Source organism: Amia ocellicauda, chromosome 20, assembly GCF_036373705.1.
Source record: "Amia ocellicauda isolate fAmiCal2 chromosome 20, fAmiCal2.hap1, whole genome shotgun sequence".
NCBI classification, from domain to species: Eukaryota; Metazoa; Chordata; class Actinopteri; order Amiiformes; family Amiidae; genus Amia; species Amia ocellicauda.
In genome coordinates this window covers 11,849,107-11,866,986 of record NC_089869.1, presented here as the reverse complement: position 1 = coordinate 11,866,986, position 17,880 = coordinate 11,849,107, and the positions used below count along the sequence as shown (strand labels likewise).

The following is a 17,880-nucleotide window of genomic DNA, read 5'->3' as shown; positions in this document are numbered from 1 at the left end:
TTAAGGCGTTTTTTCCACATTTAAATATTTCATATTTTAAAATAAATACTTAAATACTTAATCTGTTTTTGAAAATAAATATTTATCGTTTGATTAAATACTTAACTAAATCCTAAATCTCCGAGTCACAAAATAAATATTTAGTCTAAATGTAAATGTAAATATTAAATATAAATATAACTGTTAAATGTGGAGTTTGCAAATTAAATATATAGCTAACATGCAAATCCAGTCCAGCCCCTCTGGTCAGTCAGCCTATCACAGCAGTTGGTGGGGCTTCAGTAACCCTGTAATGGGAGCTGTGTTTCGGTGCATCGGGGCATCAAATTGTCTGATTTTGTTTTCATGATCCGGTCAGTGGAGCTAGTGGTCACTGACCCACTGAGTGGACACTGGCTCCCAGTAAAACTGACCCACTGAGTGGACACTGGCTCCCAGTAAAACTGACCCACTGAGTGCACATTGGCTCCCAGTAAAACTGACCCACTGAGTGCACATTGGCTCCCAGTAAAACTGAATTAAACACATTCACTGAACTGCGGATGCGGCGGGAGGGTCAGGGCAGGGTTTATATACAGTGAGCGGCCAGCGGAGCAGCAGCCCAGGATAACCTCGCAGAGAATTGTTTCCCCCTTTGAGACACTGACCCACAATCACCAGCATATTGGATTTATACTAAATAACACAGTCCTGCTCATCAGTGGTCACTCATATTGGATTTATACTAAATAACACAGTCCTGCTCATCAGTGGTCACTCATAGTGGATTTATACTAAATAACACAGTCCTGCTCATCAGTGGTCACTCATAGTGGATTTATACTAAATAACACAGTCCTGCTCATCAGTGGTCACTCATATTGGATTTATACTAAATAACACAGTCCTGCTCATCAGTGGTCACTCATATTGGATTTATACTAAATAACACAGTCCTGCTCATCAGTGGTCACTCATATTGGATTTATACTAAATAACACAGTCCTGCTCATCAGTGGTCACTCATATTGGATTTATACTAAATAACACAGTCCTGCTCATCAGTGGTCACTCACTGAATCAGCGCACTGTGAGAGTGGCCGGTCATGCCTGTAACCAGATGCATTGTCGGATACTCGTGTATAAAACACTCAATATACGAGAGATCGTGAGATTCAGACAGTTTAATTTACAATGGCTCGTAAGATATGCATTTATGAAGTTTCAACATGTTTTTCATTTCCCGAAGTTAATTTCATAACAGAACAACTGGGCCTTGTGAGCTGCGCTTGCTAAGCACTGATGACGCTGAAACGTCCGCTGCTTTTTCTCTCGGGCTTTAAGAGCTGATTCCAGACACCATGTCCGACTGTGTCTTCAGTGCCCTGTGCGCACAGGACCTCTCGACAGCAGACGCATCATACACTGCACTTGAGCCGAAGTCACTGGGTTTGCATGTTAGCTGTATATTTATTTTGCTCCAAATGTAACATTTATATTTAACATGATATACATTTATATTTAAATATGTATTCCAAAGTTAAATGTTTAGTTTGCAAAGCCCATATTTAGGATTTATCTAAATATTAAGCAAGCAAATAAATAAATATGTATTTTATTTATTTAGCATTCATTTAAGTATTTATTTTTAAAAATAAACATTTATAAATGTGGAAAAAACACAAGATTTAAGTTATTTATTTGAAAAAAGACACTCGAAAACAGTGCGCTGTTTTACATTTGGCGCCCCATAACATACAATGGCATTTGCAATTAAATAAAAATCCATCCGGTACATATGATATGTATCGCGGGTGTTACAGATTGATACATTTCAAAATACATGACACTAAGTGTTAAAATATCAGTGCCAGTTACTCCACACACACATATTATTAATATTGTCTACTTCTATCATTAGTGAGAATTCCTCTATGTGTGCTCCATACTTCCAGATGTTAATCAGCAAGAATATTTTAATATCAAATATCAAAAAGTGAACACGGATATAAAGGAGTATGCATTCTTGATATCATAAATACAATCCTTAATACTTAATAATATAAAATGCAAATAATTCTCCATGTCAACACTGAGCTGTTTTGAAATCGAAAGTCATCCCGCTTGCACGACATGTGGTTATTGTTTAAACAATGCGTAAACAGGAGCTATTCTTCATAGGACATAGGACATTAACATACATTAACTAACACACGTTGGCATGAACTTGCATTTTAGATGGCCCTTAATACATAACTTTTACGCGGGTCCGCTCAATTCAATAAATAACAATACTGATGTAAATGACTGGGATATATGTTGGGATGTGCACATATTCACACAACCGCAACTGCAAGTGAACACAGAAAAATAATACGTTGTTGTAACACAATATTGTAGTTAAAAGACTATAAAATTATACAATTAGATTTACATAACCACATTCAAGGAGGGAAATAACACAAATGACAAAATGCATTCAAGTTAAAATAAATCAATCGAACAATAGTAATGATAAGAATATAAATAATTCCCTCATGGCTATTTTTTTTTGTAGGAAAAGGTTGCATTGCAATGTTTCTCTATATTTAAATCAAACACTCACGTGGGGACCTTTAACCTCTGTTTTTTGCTCCTTTGACTTTATGTAACTCACATCTCACTCCTTACACAACTCACACTGTAACCCGACTCTCATACGTCACTGATTTTGGGGGACCGTAAACAGTCAAAAGCATTGCCGCCTCTATAGCACAGGAAAAGGAGGGTTTGCACTCAGTTAGGGAAACTGCTCCACTGTACAACATCCCAACAGCAGATCTAGATTACAGTAAGTATTACTTTTTAAATTATTATTGTACAGCACTTTATATTGTGATTTTGGATGCATGGAACTTATATGTTTTTGATGATTCCACAGGGTAATTTAAAATACAGTAGAAATAAAAGTAGCCTAATCCAAACAGTTATACAATTTAAATATCTAACTTCTTAAAACACGAGTGCACTCTTAAACGTCTGTGATTTTTTAATTATGTTTTTACTTACTTTTGGGTGTGAAATATTCCAGTTTGTTATGAACGTCTATATTTGTATAGACATTTCATTTATTAGTAAATAAATATAATATTTATATAATAATATACAACATTATGAGGAGTAGTTGAACTCTAAACTACGGGCACGTATAAGTGTGTGTGTGTGTGTGGGGGGGGGTTCTTTACAATACTACATAAGGAGAATATACATTCACAATTTTTTTCTGGACATTTCTTTCCTTCTTTCTTTCTTTTTATTACACATGAATGAACCTGAAAACAAAAACAATGGCAGTATTTTCAGTAAGAATTTTGAAACTCATGGGATAACATTCAAGTAGGTTAATATTTAGTCATTCATAGGCTACACTATTGATTTGAATGTAAATGTGTTATCATGTGAAATTATGCAGAATGTTTGTGTGTGATCCAGTCATATTGAAAAACATAGTCCTTGAAACAGTATTTTATAAAATAAATAATACCTTGATGTTTTAAGAGTAAATCATACATTACATACAATTTTATTGTTGTAATATTGTACCTGATATGTGTAATTGAATTGAAAGCTGTACAATTGTAACTTGAAATGTAATAATCAAGCAATTTACAGAAACATAATTTGAATATTAAAAATATGGTCAAAAATGTGGGTCATTCTCCCAAAACATGTACCATGGAGGCTGATCACCAACTTGGCAATAGTTAAACAAAACAAAAAATGAAGAAATAAATACCATAGTTTCAATAGCAAAATCCTTACCGTTTTTGTGTAATGAATAATTGTATCACGAAAACTGACGTTTTTTAGACACCATTCTGTTACATGCTTTGTAGCTGTCTGACTATCTTTATTCATGCAGATGTCTTTAGATAAGTCATTTAATAATTAAAAAACAAGAATAGATAATGACATGATCAATTATGGACTCTTGTGTAACACTTGTGGTACATATTTTGGGAGAATGATAAATATATATTTATATAATAGAACTTAAAGAGAAACTGATAAAAAAAATCATATAAACTTTCCTTGGTGAAATAAAAGAGCAATCACAGCTCAAGTACAGAAAAAACAATTTAGATACTTTAGATATTCTAGCTAACTACTTTTACAATAATGCATTTAACACCATTAAGCCTGAAGGTGAAGAACAATTTAAATTATATTAAAATGTTATTATTTTGCCAGACATGGTAAACCCAACAACCAGAGAAGATCTTCAGGATATTAGCTTGCCAGCTGTAGACCTTGCGTCCAAAGGCAAACTGGAGTTGTCTCCAAATTCCATCACTATGCCCATTGACACAGAGGAAGAGCCTGTGTTTCAGCGGGCAGTACCAAACCGGGAGTCCCTGAGATCCCCCCGGGGGTCTGTGGTCTCCTTTCACAACATCCAGTACTCTGTCAAGATCTCTAGTGGCCCACCCTGCAAACGCACAACTATACATAAGCAGATCCTTTGCAAAATCAAGTAAGTTTTCAAATTGTTATCCTAATCTCTTTCATCCCTAAGTCCTTCAGTGTATCAGTTGGGCAAGAACCTGTTGACCTACTCAACTGAAAGTATTTCTGTGTAAAGCTAGATCTGGGCAGACCAAAAGTAAAGTGGTTTCACCAATCAACCAAATGATTGTTTCTTAGAATCTGAAACTTAACCAAAGCCCAAAGTTGTTATAGGTTGTCCTAGTCAGACTGTAAACCCTGGTTGTCTGTGCAGTAGTTTAAACGTTTCAGTGATATGGCAGAAAATATAATTCTTAAACAGAGGGTATTGTTTGAGTTGGGGATCTGTAACTTGCCTTACAGGCCTATTGGTTTGTTTCTGTACTGGTTAGGTGACATAACCTTCTTTGTGTTAGAGAAACAATGGTATTTTAGATATCAGCAATAGCACATTTGTCTGTATTGTATAATTTGCTGTGCCAAATTTCATTATAAAGAAGCACATTTTTAAGAAGGATGTTTTATTTAACAGCACAGTAGGGATGCATTTCCATGTATGCAGTTATAAATGGGTGTTTTGTACAGTAAATTGGATGAACTTTGATCCTTTTAAGTTTTCAAACTTCATTCTAAAGAACTTCCTGCTATTACAAAAGTTTGTCAAAATTGGCTAGAGACGTCCCAAGCCTACTGAGTCACTATCAAGGTCAGTTGCACCAAGCTGAACTTGACTAAAACAACATTAGAAAGGATTCGGAAGATAAAAATTACAAAAATATCCAATACTTTCTTTATTTATATTCCAGCGGCTTAATGAAGCCAGGGCTGAATGCTATCCTGGGCCCGACAGGAGGTGGAAAGTCTTCGTAAGTATTGTTTTCAGGAGAAATTGACCACACTGCAAATAATACCCGTGTTCAAATCCTGTTAATCCTTTGGTGTATAGACAAAATGAAAAGAAACCAAGAAAAGACATTTACAAAAGACATTTAAAATCAATGCTTTTCCATATTAGAGTACCTTTCTAACACAAATGATTCAATATAGACTATTATCCACATGCAGGTTTATGGATACGTTGTGCATTATCACACAGTGTTCTTGTTTTAAATGGGTGTGCACGCATCTTTCAGTGCATAGTGTAAACGGATGGCATTTTCATAGCACTGCCACTTCTTTCTCTTTACATAACGATAATGACAAGAAAACAAACAAAACTGTGTACACATGTCTGTCACTCAGAGAAGTGCTAAAATCCTTCCCACCCTGCAAAGCCTCTTTCTTGATAGTGTATACAAGATTCCCATTGCTGCAGGAAAGAGCAATTCAACTCACTCATTCAAAAACGTACAATGCTAGTGATGCCAGAGATTTTCTTCTCTTGTAAATACTTTGGTGTTGTAGATTAAAAAAAACACCCTATTAATTTTTAGCTCCTGCATCTTTAAACACAACATTGTGGTCACATTTCAGCGAGTCTACAAATCTACATTGTCCAAAAGTAATTTCACATAAGCATCGTGTTGTGATAACTTGGCCACATTATTCAAATGTTAGCTGGCTACAGAGCCGCATATAATTCAATTTCATAGCTAAACCACATTGTAAAAAACTTCCATCTTGTTTTAAACACTAATGCAGTGAATCATTGAAACAGATTCTTCCTCAAAGGCTTTCAGAAGAGTTGAATGGACGATTGTGGCCTGTTATGTTTGTGTTGTATTTACACTATCCACTGAAACATATCTGATGCTGGAGACATTCTATATACAGTACCGGTCAAAAGTTTTAGAACACCTCAATTTTTCCAGTTTTAACCAGATAAAAAATAAATCATGGAATCATTTGAACCCCTTAAGCTGACAAACCCCTCTGGTACCCCCACATCCATGTGCTTCTCTTTAATCCCTTGTGTACTCTTCACTGATGTGTTTGGTATCCTATGAAACAATGTGAAGCATTCTCTGATATGAAACATTTGGTTTTTATACCCCCCCCTGCATTTACGCCACCCCCACCTCAGTCCCCGAGTAGGAATACAAAATCTCAGAAACTATTGACAATTATGACATATTCTGGAAACAGACAGTCTACTGATCAAAACAAGACCATCCACGTTTTGGTAGAAGCAACACACACCCGTAGAGAGTGTCAAAATATCAAGATGGGAGAACTCTGTTTACAGTGTACTGATACACAACGGTTTTACATAATTGTATTTGAACTCTGTGTTTGATAGAACACAGGCGACACAGAAACTGTAAATCCGATGTGTTTGAGAATGAAACGTGCTGGTATCCAAGAGAGTAAGCTTTCAATCGATGTGCACATTGTAGGAATACACTGTCACTTCTATGCACAGGAGCTGCACGTAACACTGCCAAATAATGCTTAAGAGGGTGTAGTAACACAGTATATAACTCTGAAATGTACTTTGTTTTTTTGTTTACCTCTGGCAGTTTACCTTTGTACCATTTCAGGTTATTCACTGGACTTTAACTGCTTAAATTTCAATACAAACTGGGAAAATGGGGGTGTTCTAAAACTTTTGACCAGTAGTGTATAACTTTCCTGGTGATTTGTGATTATTTTATAATCACTATGGGCAATATTGTCTGCTGTTATTCCTGCTTCAGGCTGCTGGATGTACTGGCTGCGAGGAAGGACCCTGCTGGTCTGTCTGGTGATGTCCTCATCGATGGAGCCCCACAGCCTGCCAACTTCAAGTGTATTTCAGGATATGTTGTCCAAGTAGGTGAATCTTACAAGTCTAAGTTCTCCTTTCTATACCACTAACAATCGAGTGGGAGTAATGAGCCCAAAAGTCTGCCCTTCTTGTCTGATTTTTTTTGGTTTCCTCAATTAGGATGACGTTGTCATGGGCACCTTGACCGTCCGGGAAAACCTGCTGTTCTCGGCGGCGCTGCGGCTCCCTACATCTATCAGCTTTAAGGACAAGGAGGAGCGAGTGGAAAACGTCATCTCTGAACTCGGGCTGACAAAAGTGGCTGACTCTAGAGTGAGTATACATCCATCAGTCTCTTTTATAAAGACCATAACACATCAGCACTTCCCACAATCTTGTATGAGTTTGCCAAGTTCTGTAATTCAAGTTCAGCAATATGCATAAAAGACAATAACTGTTATTTAAGAACACAGTCAGGGTGTAACCAGAGCTTGGCTATATGTTTTACAAAAATAAAAAATAAACAAGTAAATAAATATACTAATACTTTACCCACATCTAAGTATTTGTTGATCTATAATGTTTGCCATACTGATTGTATCAAAGCATTTATTTTTGGCCTTTCTTGACAATCGGGATACTGAAATGATTTCTTCAGGTTGGCACAGAACTAATCCGAGGCGTCTCTGGAGGAGAGCGGAAACGAACCAACATTGGAATGGAGCTCATAACGGAGCCCCCCGTCTTATTCCTGGATGAGCCAACCACAGGCCTGGATGCCAGCACAGCGAATGCAGTGCTCATTCTGCTGAAAAGGTACAGCCTATAACAAATGTATCTATTTTAGTCTAGAAACAGAAGTCTAGAACAGAACTTTTCCAGCAGGCATGGCTCATTCATATGGGCAGGTGGGGCAGAGCCTCATTATGCACATCAATACATCATACATTACTTTGTAATAAGTTTTACCCAGTTTCTGTACAATCAATGAATCAAATTAGACAACAAGTGTCTATTTCAGAGTTAAAATCACCATTTCAGGGAGTCGATCTCAATCCAGCTATTGCATGATATTGGGGCAGGAGATCTCAGTGCCACACTCCAGCAGGCAGGTTTATTATGGTACCTTGTGGTCAAAAAAGGGAAATAGAGGCTAACAGAGGCTCGTAGGGGCAGCCAAAGGTTCTGCCCTCTGCCCCTCACACTCCACAATTCTGCAGCCCTCTACAGTTCTCTTTTGTGAGTCCGACTGAAAAGGTGGTGATCAATGCAGCTGCACTTTCTGTGTGTAACAGATTAGAATTAATTTAAAAAAACAACAACATTTGAATGACTACAATTACAAGACAAGTTGGTAATTAAGCAGCTTGTCCCCGACAGACCAGACATTAACATTACTCACCAAAAAAATGACATTTTAAAGTACATGGTACAACGAGAAAACTCGTCTCTGTGGTTGCTTTACATGGAATACAGTATTCCGTTTTCCCTGCATATTGTCTCGGTCATTGTTAGTGGGAGCTAGCTGCAATGGTCTCAAGTAGGCTATTTACTGTCTGTTCTCTTATATAGCCAGGGGTGTTGCTAGACTTCAGGTTTTAGGGGGGCTACAGCCCCGAATGTTTATGAATACCCCCAGATCACAACTGAGTTGACCTTAAGCAGATAATAAAACAAATTGAGTTCCTGGTAATTTTGAAATACTTTTGCTCATATGATTATTTTACACCATATTCCATTAATACAATAAATCATAACATCTTTTTGTAGGTTGCAAAATAAATAACTATGCTGATACCCTAATTTAGAAAGCAAACAGCACAATATGTAATTAAGTGAACTAACAAATAATTAAGTCCAATATTCAAAAATAAAAACTAATTTGTATCACTTGTGTTTATGTTAATGTTTCCCCTCAAAAATCACAAATCACAAATACAGAAATAATAATTTACAAAAAGGCTCCAGTTGTTTCACTAGTGGTAGTGTTTTTGTTTCTTATTTTGTTTTGTTTAAGCTGGCTGCATCTAGCACTTTGACATTCCTACATTTTCATCACTTTCATTTTGGTGTATTTTAATACTATCGTTTGCATTCCAACTGCATAATTTTCAGGTATACTTAAGCCAAACACTAATTGTGCAGTGCTTTTGTCCTGCAACTGCTAGCGGTGCACCAACTGAACACAATGGTCTTGTGCTGTTTGCTGCAGGTACAACTGCCTTTAATAAAGGGCTGTGTAGTAATAATATGTTTAGGTATCATTGGTAACGGTACTACCGCCCACCACTAGAGTCTTGTCATTTTTAGTCTTCTTTTGGCATGGATTAGAGAGGCTCAGGAAAAAATGATGCATCTTTCACGATTTAGCTCACGTTAAAGTTACCTCGGCTCACAAGCTGAGGATCCCCAATACCGAAGACTAGGCGAGTGCTTCATTAGTTCAGTATGAAACAAAATACAAATACAAAAATACAATTTGTCACTCGCCCTGCTTTCAAAATACGCAAGCAGGCAACCTTAATTTCCAGCCCTGCTTGTAGGCTATAATTGTGTAATCATTGACTCTTTCAGGCTCTCAAGAAAGGGGCGAACAATTGTATTGTCCATTCACCAGCCCCGCTACTCAATATTTAAGCTGTTTGATAGCCTGACATTACTGGCTGCTGGGAAAATGATGTACCATGGACCTGCCAAGTCTGCTCTTGCGTATTTCAGTTCAATTGGTAAGCATAAACTTAGACCTACAGCTTTCATTGAATCTATGTTTATTCTGGCCTACTAAAATGTGAATACTTTTTGACATAGTAAATAGTGTACCCTCTCTTTCAGGTTACGAGTGTGAATCGTACAATAATCCAGCTGATTTCTTTCTGGATGTGATTAATGGGGATTCAACAGCAGTGGCAGCAAGCAAAGAAATCACTTCCACACATGACCAGGAAAATGGTAGTGTGCAAAAGTCCTGATTAAATATTTTTTAAACACTGAATGCAGCTGTTTTTCAAACCAATGCTTGTAACCATGTAATCACAGGGGCTTGACAAATGTTTGAAAGCATGTCAGTAGCCTGATTTCAAAGAATCTTGCCATACTCAGAACACTAGTGACAGATTAAATGAATCCCTTCTATTAACTCAAGTAACCTGTAGGGCTCTTGTTACATGTTAAAGGTGTAAGGCTGCCTAGGGTCCTTCTATTAAATGGCTGAATAAAGTTGTACTGTTCCTTCCATTACCATTATGATTTTCCTTATGCTTTGAAATCCATGAATGCATACAATTCATAGGTATTAGTGTGACATGTTAAAAAAAGCATCACATTTAGAGTTTAGAGTTTCAAGTTTATAGTAGATAAATGCACTTTAACGCAAGACGTATGAATGATTCTTTGTTCAAAATAAAATTATTATAATTATTACCTTAACTTATAATTCATAATTTAATATTCATTTTCACTAGTAGAAAGGACAAAGGATGGCATCTTGGAAACTGTGAATCCTCAGGATCCTGTAGCAGCTGATAAAAGTGTGGTGGATACACTCAATAAGGAATACCTGGACTCAACCCAATTTCAGTCTGTACAAGATGCATTGAATAAGATTGAAGCCAACAGAGGAATGAAAAAAAAAAAAAAGAGGAGGATGGAGTCGATCACTTATGCCACCTCGTTCTTTACCCAGCTTTACTGGGTGACCAAGCGCTCCTTTAAGAACCTCATTCGGAACCCTCAGGCTTCAGTTGCGCAGGTATGAACTCCACAGCAGTCCAGGATGTGTGAATCTAAAGTTCGTGGGCTGTAAATTGCTGCAGGTGATTCAGTTATTTTACATAAGTTACATCCAAGAAACATTATTTTGGTGTTTGTTTAATGAATTTCAACTTTCCAGGTGATTAGGTCTGCAACCAGTCAATTTAGCAAACCTCTGCTTATTTCCATGTTCCTCTAATGTGTAAAACCACCTTTTATTCTCTAATCTTCATGTATCAGAATTGTGTGTAATTGTAATTCCATAAAATTAATGATTTTCTGTTTTTCTACAGATTTTAGTAAGCGTTGTTTTGGGTCTAATCGTTGGTGCAATCTTCTTTGGAGTCAAACTAGACAACACTGGAATTCAGAACAGGTACACTTTTAACTGTGCACCCCCCTCTCTCCCCACAGTAGTCTGCACCGTTAACACTAAATAACAAAATACACAGAATCAAATAAGTAAAATGAAGTGAGTTTGTTCACATATATACTGTATATTTTCATGTACATTAATACAATTGCACTTCATATGTATTGAAGTTCGAGAGAACCCTATGAAAGTTACAGACAACATTACTGTGCAATCAGAAAATGTATGACACCTTGTGGTTAGGAATGTTTGTGACCTTTTTCTCCTCATACTAAATTAAAATACAACCAAACTACAAGCTCAACCAGATAACCTTCCTGTTCACTCTCCTTGCAGACTTGCCTGAGCTTCTCTCTTTGCTTATTTTGCTTTTTTAATACTTGAACTGACTTGAACACATAAGCTATTGTATGAAAGGGAAATCAAGATTGGCCTGGGCTGTGCTGCAACATGTTTGACTGGTGATCTCCTTAACTCAGCTGAAAGAATACTGCTCACTGCATAAGGTGTAATACTAATGCAAATATCACATCACATGCCACTAACTTTGAAATTTTAGTATCCAAATAACTTAAAAGCTGTTTTAAAAGCTAATCTAAACGCTCTTTGTTGTGGAACAGCTTAGTTTAACTTTAAAATCAAAATGCTTTGTCCTTTTACTTTCAGATGCTGAACAAATAATAATGTATAACACTTGTTGTTCTAAAGAACTTGTACATTATGATGTTCTGAAATATTTATCATCCGTTTCAGAGTGGGCTCCCTATTCTTTATAACCACGAATCAGGCTTTCGGCAGTGTTTCAGCAATTGAACTTTTCATTAAAGATAAGAAATTGTTCATGTAAGTAAAGTAAAAACTACATGTTTTCATTGTGATAACTGATATTATGCAGGTGAAGGTGAAGTATGCTATGTGTCGTATGTGTGACTTTAAATGTGGTTTAATGACAATTTTATTACCACACTATACAGAATTATATTTAAGTCTTAATTTCCCCGTTTTGTATTATTTTAAACCCTAGTCACCAGTACACCAGTGGATACTATAGGCTATCGGCCTATTTCTTTTCAATACTACTAGGAGACCTGATTCCAATGCGGACTATGCCTGGAATTGTTTTCTCATTAATAACATACTGGATGATAGGTGAGTGCCTAACTGGTTAGAGTTTAATATGATCTTGTATGTTAGGGACGTTTCTCTAGTATTGTTGCTTACTCTTATTGAATTTCATTATAATTTTACAAGTGAAAATTTTAGATTTTAAGGAAAATGACACTGTTATATTAAAGGGTACCTGTAGTCAAAAACAACAAGGTGCTAGACATTTTACCTAGATTGAATTATTACTTTTGATCATGCTGGTATTGTCAACAAAGCATGCATAACCCAATGGTTCAAGTTTCTTTGTCAACTTTTTGGGTCAAATAACACTCGAGTGCACCGCCATATTGCCATTTATTTACCCAGTTCAAAGGTCAAGCTGTCCGAGATATTCGTATAGTCACGGGCTGTGATTGGGTAATCCTCCCATTTTAACGTCTGTGCTGGTAGACCTTTGACATCAATCATCGCTGTCACTCTCATTATTTCCTAAATTTGGATAGTCTGCCCTTAAAGGCTCCTACAAGTATCCAGCTGTTGAATCTGATTGTATTTCTTCATCCGTATTATGCTAGTTTATAGTCTGCCACTAATCACCCACTATATTCACCACAAGTGTATGAGACTGAAAGAAAGAAATGGAAGCCAAATATATGCAGGGTTCTATATTGTTAGTTAAACTATAATTATCTTTTTTCTTTCCCAAAATTAAAAAGGTAATTTCTGGGGTAAACAACATTGTTTTGTTGTTGAATAATTATGCAGCTGCTACAAGCACGTGTATTTGGCTATGACAATTAAAAGATGTTGAATTTGTATTCATTTAAAGATTATTCATATAAAGTAATGAACAATGATTTTGCCTGGTGTCCTTTATTGAAACATTGAAAAGATGCCTTTCCCAAAGAAGAGAACAATAGTCTGAGGGTTATGTAAGGTATGCAAGCCCTCACATGCTTCTCTTTTAACAGTAATGGTTTTATTGTCTTTGCTCCGACTGCCCTCTAGTTGAGGTCGACAGTGAGTTTCTGAACTATATCCCTCCTGCAGCATGACGGGCTGGCTAAAGCAAAGGATTTAATTATGATTCAGTATAGAGTAAATGCACTTGTTGGGTCTTAACTGGGTCAATGTGCTGTGACAGGGATGATCTTTATAGGACATTGCCAATGCACTGTAATGGGACGCAGAGTGATGGATGCTGTTTGCAGTCTTTGTTTTGCTGTAATGTTGTGATGCCTCTCAAAAATATTTAAATGTTTTTATTCAATAAATGTATAATTTCAATGTTAATACTTTGCAGGCTTCCAAAGACATCCTGGTAATTTCTTCTTCTTCATGTTCACGGTGATTATGGTATCCTACACATCGACATCAATGGCTCTTGCAATCAGCGCTGGAATGGATGTTGCTGCCATAGCAAATCTTATCATCACAGTGTGCTTTGTTTTCATGATTGTGAGTATAAAAACAAAGATTCAACACCTTCAGTATTCCAAAATATGTCAGAGGCGTGGCATACCGTATATGGTGCCCTGAGTATGATGTATCGTTTCATACATGTTTTGAAGCCATGACATCATGTAAAAACAGACAGGACATCTGCTGTAACTTCAGTGATATTAATAAATTAATACAGTAGGTTTTAATTTTATTACTTATACAGGAAGGCTGCACTACCATTCTTTCTATAGAAATATGAAACATTTGAAAAAGGTGCAGACTTTTGTCAATATCCAGAATGCTAACCTGCAAGGCTATGGGTCAGTCAGTTCTCATAACATTTTTAAGCATCCATGGTATATTGCAGCATTTTAAGTAATTTAGTATTTCTTAAGTGTATTAATGAAGGGAAGCTGAAATGTCAATGTCATTTGTACATACTTTATAGATCTTCTCTGGCTTGCTGGTGAACCTGACCTCTGTCATGAGTTGGATCAACTGGCTCAAATACTTCAGCATACCAAGATACGGACTGACAGTAAGAGGATTAAGGATTTTGTTTTGCTTTACAGGATATAAAGTAATACTTTTGAAGCAAATATTAATGTTCTATGAACAAAGCATACTGATTGAACCAATCACTATGAAACAAACCTCTCTCATCTCTAGTTACATGCTATTTTATTTCTGAAAGGACAATACCTGTCTTGGGGTCTCAACTATTCTCTTTTTTTACAGGCACTGCAAGTAAATGAGTTCAGAGGCTTATATTTCTGTGCAGATAAATCAAATCAAAGTACAAGCTTTGAGTCTGCAATGGCCAACTGCTCAAGCAACACACAAGCATATGGAGCATTGTGAGTATTTCTGAATTATTTTTATTTTATTGTGCTTATGTATTTTATCATAGAATTAGTAAATAACACACACATCCCAAATCTTCCCAGCTAGAAAATAAGCATTCATATATTTGTCCTTCTACACCTTTAAACCAGAGGCTATTTAACAGAAATTTATTGAGTTGGAAGGAGTGTCAATAAGGCCTAATTACAGTAAGGTGTTTTATCTCTGGTTATATAGTTATCTGGTTTAAATGAGCTGCATGTTTTTACTACAATTCTTTAGGCTTAATTCAGCTGTATTTTCTCGACAGGTGTTATGGTGAAGCTCATCTCTGTGGACAGGGGATTGGCTATGATAACTGGGCGATGTGGGACAACATTGTTGCTTTGGCCTGTATGACCATCATCTTCTTGAGCATTGCTTATATAAAGCTCCATGCAATGAAAAAGTTCACATAACATTTGTTCTCAGCACTGGGTTGAGTTTACAAGCCTCAGAGAATAAGACTTAATGATGTATCCAGGGATCTACCATACTCCCTGTGCTGTAATGATTTTTTCCACTATCATTGTGACCCACTCTGTGAAGGCAATTCTTGGCCCATTATTGCACAGAATTCTGATTTGTATAACAGACTGAGAATTAAGTTATTGACCAATTCATCCACGAATGAGCTGTTTAAATGGTAGGTAACCCTGAACATATGCTGAAATACTTGATAATGGTATGGCTTATGGCCTACTTTGCTTAGGAAGGAGCTGAGGAAACAAATTCTACACTGTTTGGTCAATAACCACATTCATGTCTGTACATAGATTAAGCTTTCATTTTAGTTGTCTGGATTTACTATAGTAAGCTAATAATGTGATTTGTAACATCTGTTTATAATGTGCTTTATATTATTAAGTGTATGCTGATTCTGTATATCATACAATATGTTTTCTATTTTTTCTACAATATTATCAATTAAACCATAAAAGCCATGTAGAATTGTGGAAGGTTTAAACTGCATGAATTTGCGGAAGGTTTCAAATTCTGAATAAGCAACAACCAACTGTCTTCATAGGAAAACATGCTAACTAACACACAACATACTTGCATTTCTGGTGACGTTGGGATGTGCACATATTTGGAGTACAACCCCAGCTACAAGGGTACACAGAACAATATGATGTAACACAATATTGTGGACTTCTGCGATGTAGGTAAAACACAAAAAGATTACGTTATAAAATTTGATTTATATTCCAGAGGGGGAAAATAACACTAAAAACAAAAATGCATTCAATTTAAGTTAAAATTAAAACAATCAATGAAAAACAACAATAATGATAATATAAATAATCCTCTCAGGATTATTATATTTTTGTTTTTATAGGAAAAGGTTGCATTGCAATTTTTTTCTCCCAATTTAAATCAATCGCTCACCACGCGTGGACCTTTAGCCCTTGTTTTTTCCTCCTTTGTAACTCACATCTCACTCCTTACACAACTCAAATTGTTATCTGATTCTCATACATCACTGATTTTGGGGGATTGTAAACAGTCAAGAGCATTGCCACCTCTAAAGGAAAAGGAAAGTAGGGTGTGCACACAATTAGAGAAAGTGCTTGACTGTACAACATCCCAACAGCAGATCTAGATTATAGTAAATATTTACAGCATGCAATATCTTTATATTGGGGGGAGGGGGTGGGGTGCACAGGAATTTGTTTGTGTTTACAATAGTATACATCTGCATTGAGAATATTCACTTTAGTTTTTTCTGGACATTTAATATATTTTCATGTTTCTTGATTACACATTAAAATCAACCTATACTGAAATTACAAGTACATGGGTATAAACCAATTGGTAGTATTTTCAGTAAGGACTTTGAAACTCATGGGATAACATTCAAGCAGGTACAATTTGTAGCCATTCATATACATTATTGATTTGAAAGTAAAAATGTTACCATGTGAAACTATGCAGACTGTTTGTTTGTAATCCAGTCATACTGAATAACAGTCCTCGATACAGTATTTTATAAAATAAATACCTAGATGTTTCAAGAGTAAATTAATTACATACTGTTGGGGTAAAATTGTCCCCTATGTATTGTATATACCCACTGAATAATATTCTGCTATACTATATCACTGTTTTGTCTGTATAATGCTGAATGTCTGTTGATGATACTGCTTTATTAGCACGCCTCGGGCTGAGAAGGAACTTGATTGTTATTGTACAACCAGCATTAGTCACGTACACTGAACTGTTGAACTGCTGCTAAGAATGTTATCAAAACTCTTGATCATCTTGATGTGTATAAGTGTGTGCTGTAGCAAGAATGAATCTAAGTTTCCTTCCCGAGCTCGTATCCTGCGGAGGATCCACCATCCTGCACTGACGGTGCTGGGTTAGCCTAGTCCAGGGAACTCGAAGGGTTCACTTCTCTGTGAAGTGTTTGTACCTTAACACATACAATTTATTTAATTATTGTACCATTTTAATTGAGCTTGAGATGAGCTTCCTTAGAAATTCTTTAGTTGTGCAAATTCACAGTGTCATCAAATGTCCGTGTGCCTGATCCTGCAGGTGAAGAAGCCGGAAGTGGAGGTCCTGGGCTGGTGTGGTGCACGTGGTCTGTGGTTGTGAGGTCGATTGGAAGTACTGCCAAATTCTCCAAAATGACAAAGGAGGTGTCTTATAGTAGAAAAATGAACATTCAATTCTCTGGCAACAGCTCTGGTTGGCATTCCTGCACTCAGCAGCCAATCACACTCTCCCTCAAACATTTAGACATCTGTGACATTGTGTTGTGCGACAAAACTGCACATTTAAGAGTGGCTTTTATTGTCCCCAGCACAAGGTACACCTGTGTAATTCTCATGCGATTAAAATGAGCTTCTTGATATGCCTCACCTGTCAGGTGGATGGATTATCTTGGCAAAAGAGAAATGCTCACTGACAAAATTTGAGAGGAATCAGATTTTTGTTCGTATGGCAAGTTTCTGGGATCTTTCATTTCAGCTCATGAATCATGGGACCAATACTTTACAAGTTGTGATTATATTTCTGTTCAGTAAGTGACCCTTCTTAACAGGTAGCACACCATAAAAGGCTGGAGAGATATGGGACTTTGGTCCTTTTAGATGTGTTGGCTTGTGAAAGCAGGTGAGATAGTGGCATTAAAAGGACTGTGTACAATTGTCCAGAGAAAAGGAAATAT

The 17,880-nt window shown here is 36.5% G+C and overlaps 1 protein-coding gene across 3 annotated transcripts; it reads left to right on the top strand.

Moving 5' to 3' along the window:
* Window positions 1-2,739: 2,739 nt before the first annotated feature.
* Window positions 2,740-16,727, top strand: LOC136715729 (broad substrate specificity ATP-binding cassette transporter ABCG2). 3 transcript variants are annotated; one of them, XM_066693100.1, is made up of 17 exons: window positions 2,740-2,809; window positions 3,313-3,354; window positions 4,210-4,492; window positions 5,271-5,330; window positions 7,101-7,215; window positions 7,331-7,483; window positions 7,809-7,966; window positions 9,725-9,876; window positions 9,983-10,099; window positions 10,612-10,898; window positions 11,194-11,276; window positions 12,027-12,116; window positions 12,298-12,422; window positions 13,684-13,838; window positions 14,272-14,361; window positions 14,562-14,680; window positions 14,977-16,727. In XM_066693100.1, exons 3-17 carry the CDS (start codon window positions 4,212-4,214, stop codon window positions 15,122-15,124), a joined length of 2,133 nt encoding a protein of 710 aa, XP_066549197.1. In that variant the 5' UTR covers window positions 2,740-2,809; window positions 3,313-3,354; window positions 4,210-4,211; the 3' UTR covers window positions 15,125-16,727. The 3 variants fall into 3 exon arrangements, with proteins under 3 accessions (XP_066549197.1, XP_066549198.1, XP_066549196.1); XM_066693101.1 differs by lacking the exon at window positions 3,313-3,354 and having other exon boundaries at window positions 10,615-10,898; XM_066693099.1 differs by lacking the exon at window positions 3,313-3,354.
* The last annotated feature ends 1,153 nt before the right edge of the window (window positions 16,728-17,880 follow it).

Coding starts and splice junctions, on each gene's coding strand:
- LOC136715729 (XM_066693099.1), top strand. CDS start 4,212: ATGGTAAACCCAACAACCAGAGAAGATCTTCAGGATATTAGCTTGCCA. Junction 7,484..7,808: donor CAAAAGTGGCTGACTCTAGA/GTGAGTATACAT, acceptor TGATTTCTTCAG/GTTGGCACAGAACTAATCCG. Junction 9,877..9,982: donor TGCGTATTTCAGTTCAATTG/GTAAGCATAAAC, acceptor CCTCTCTTTCAG/GTTACGAGTGTGAATCGTAC.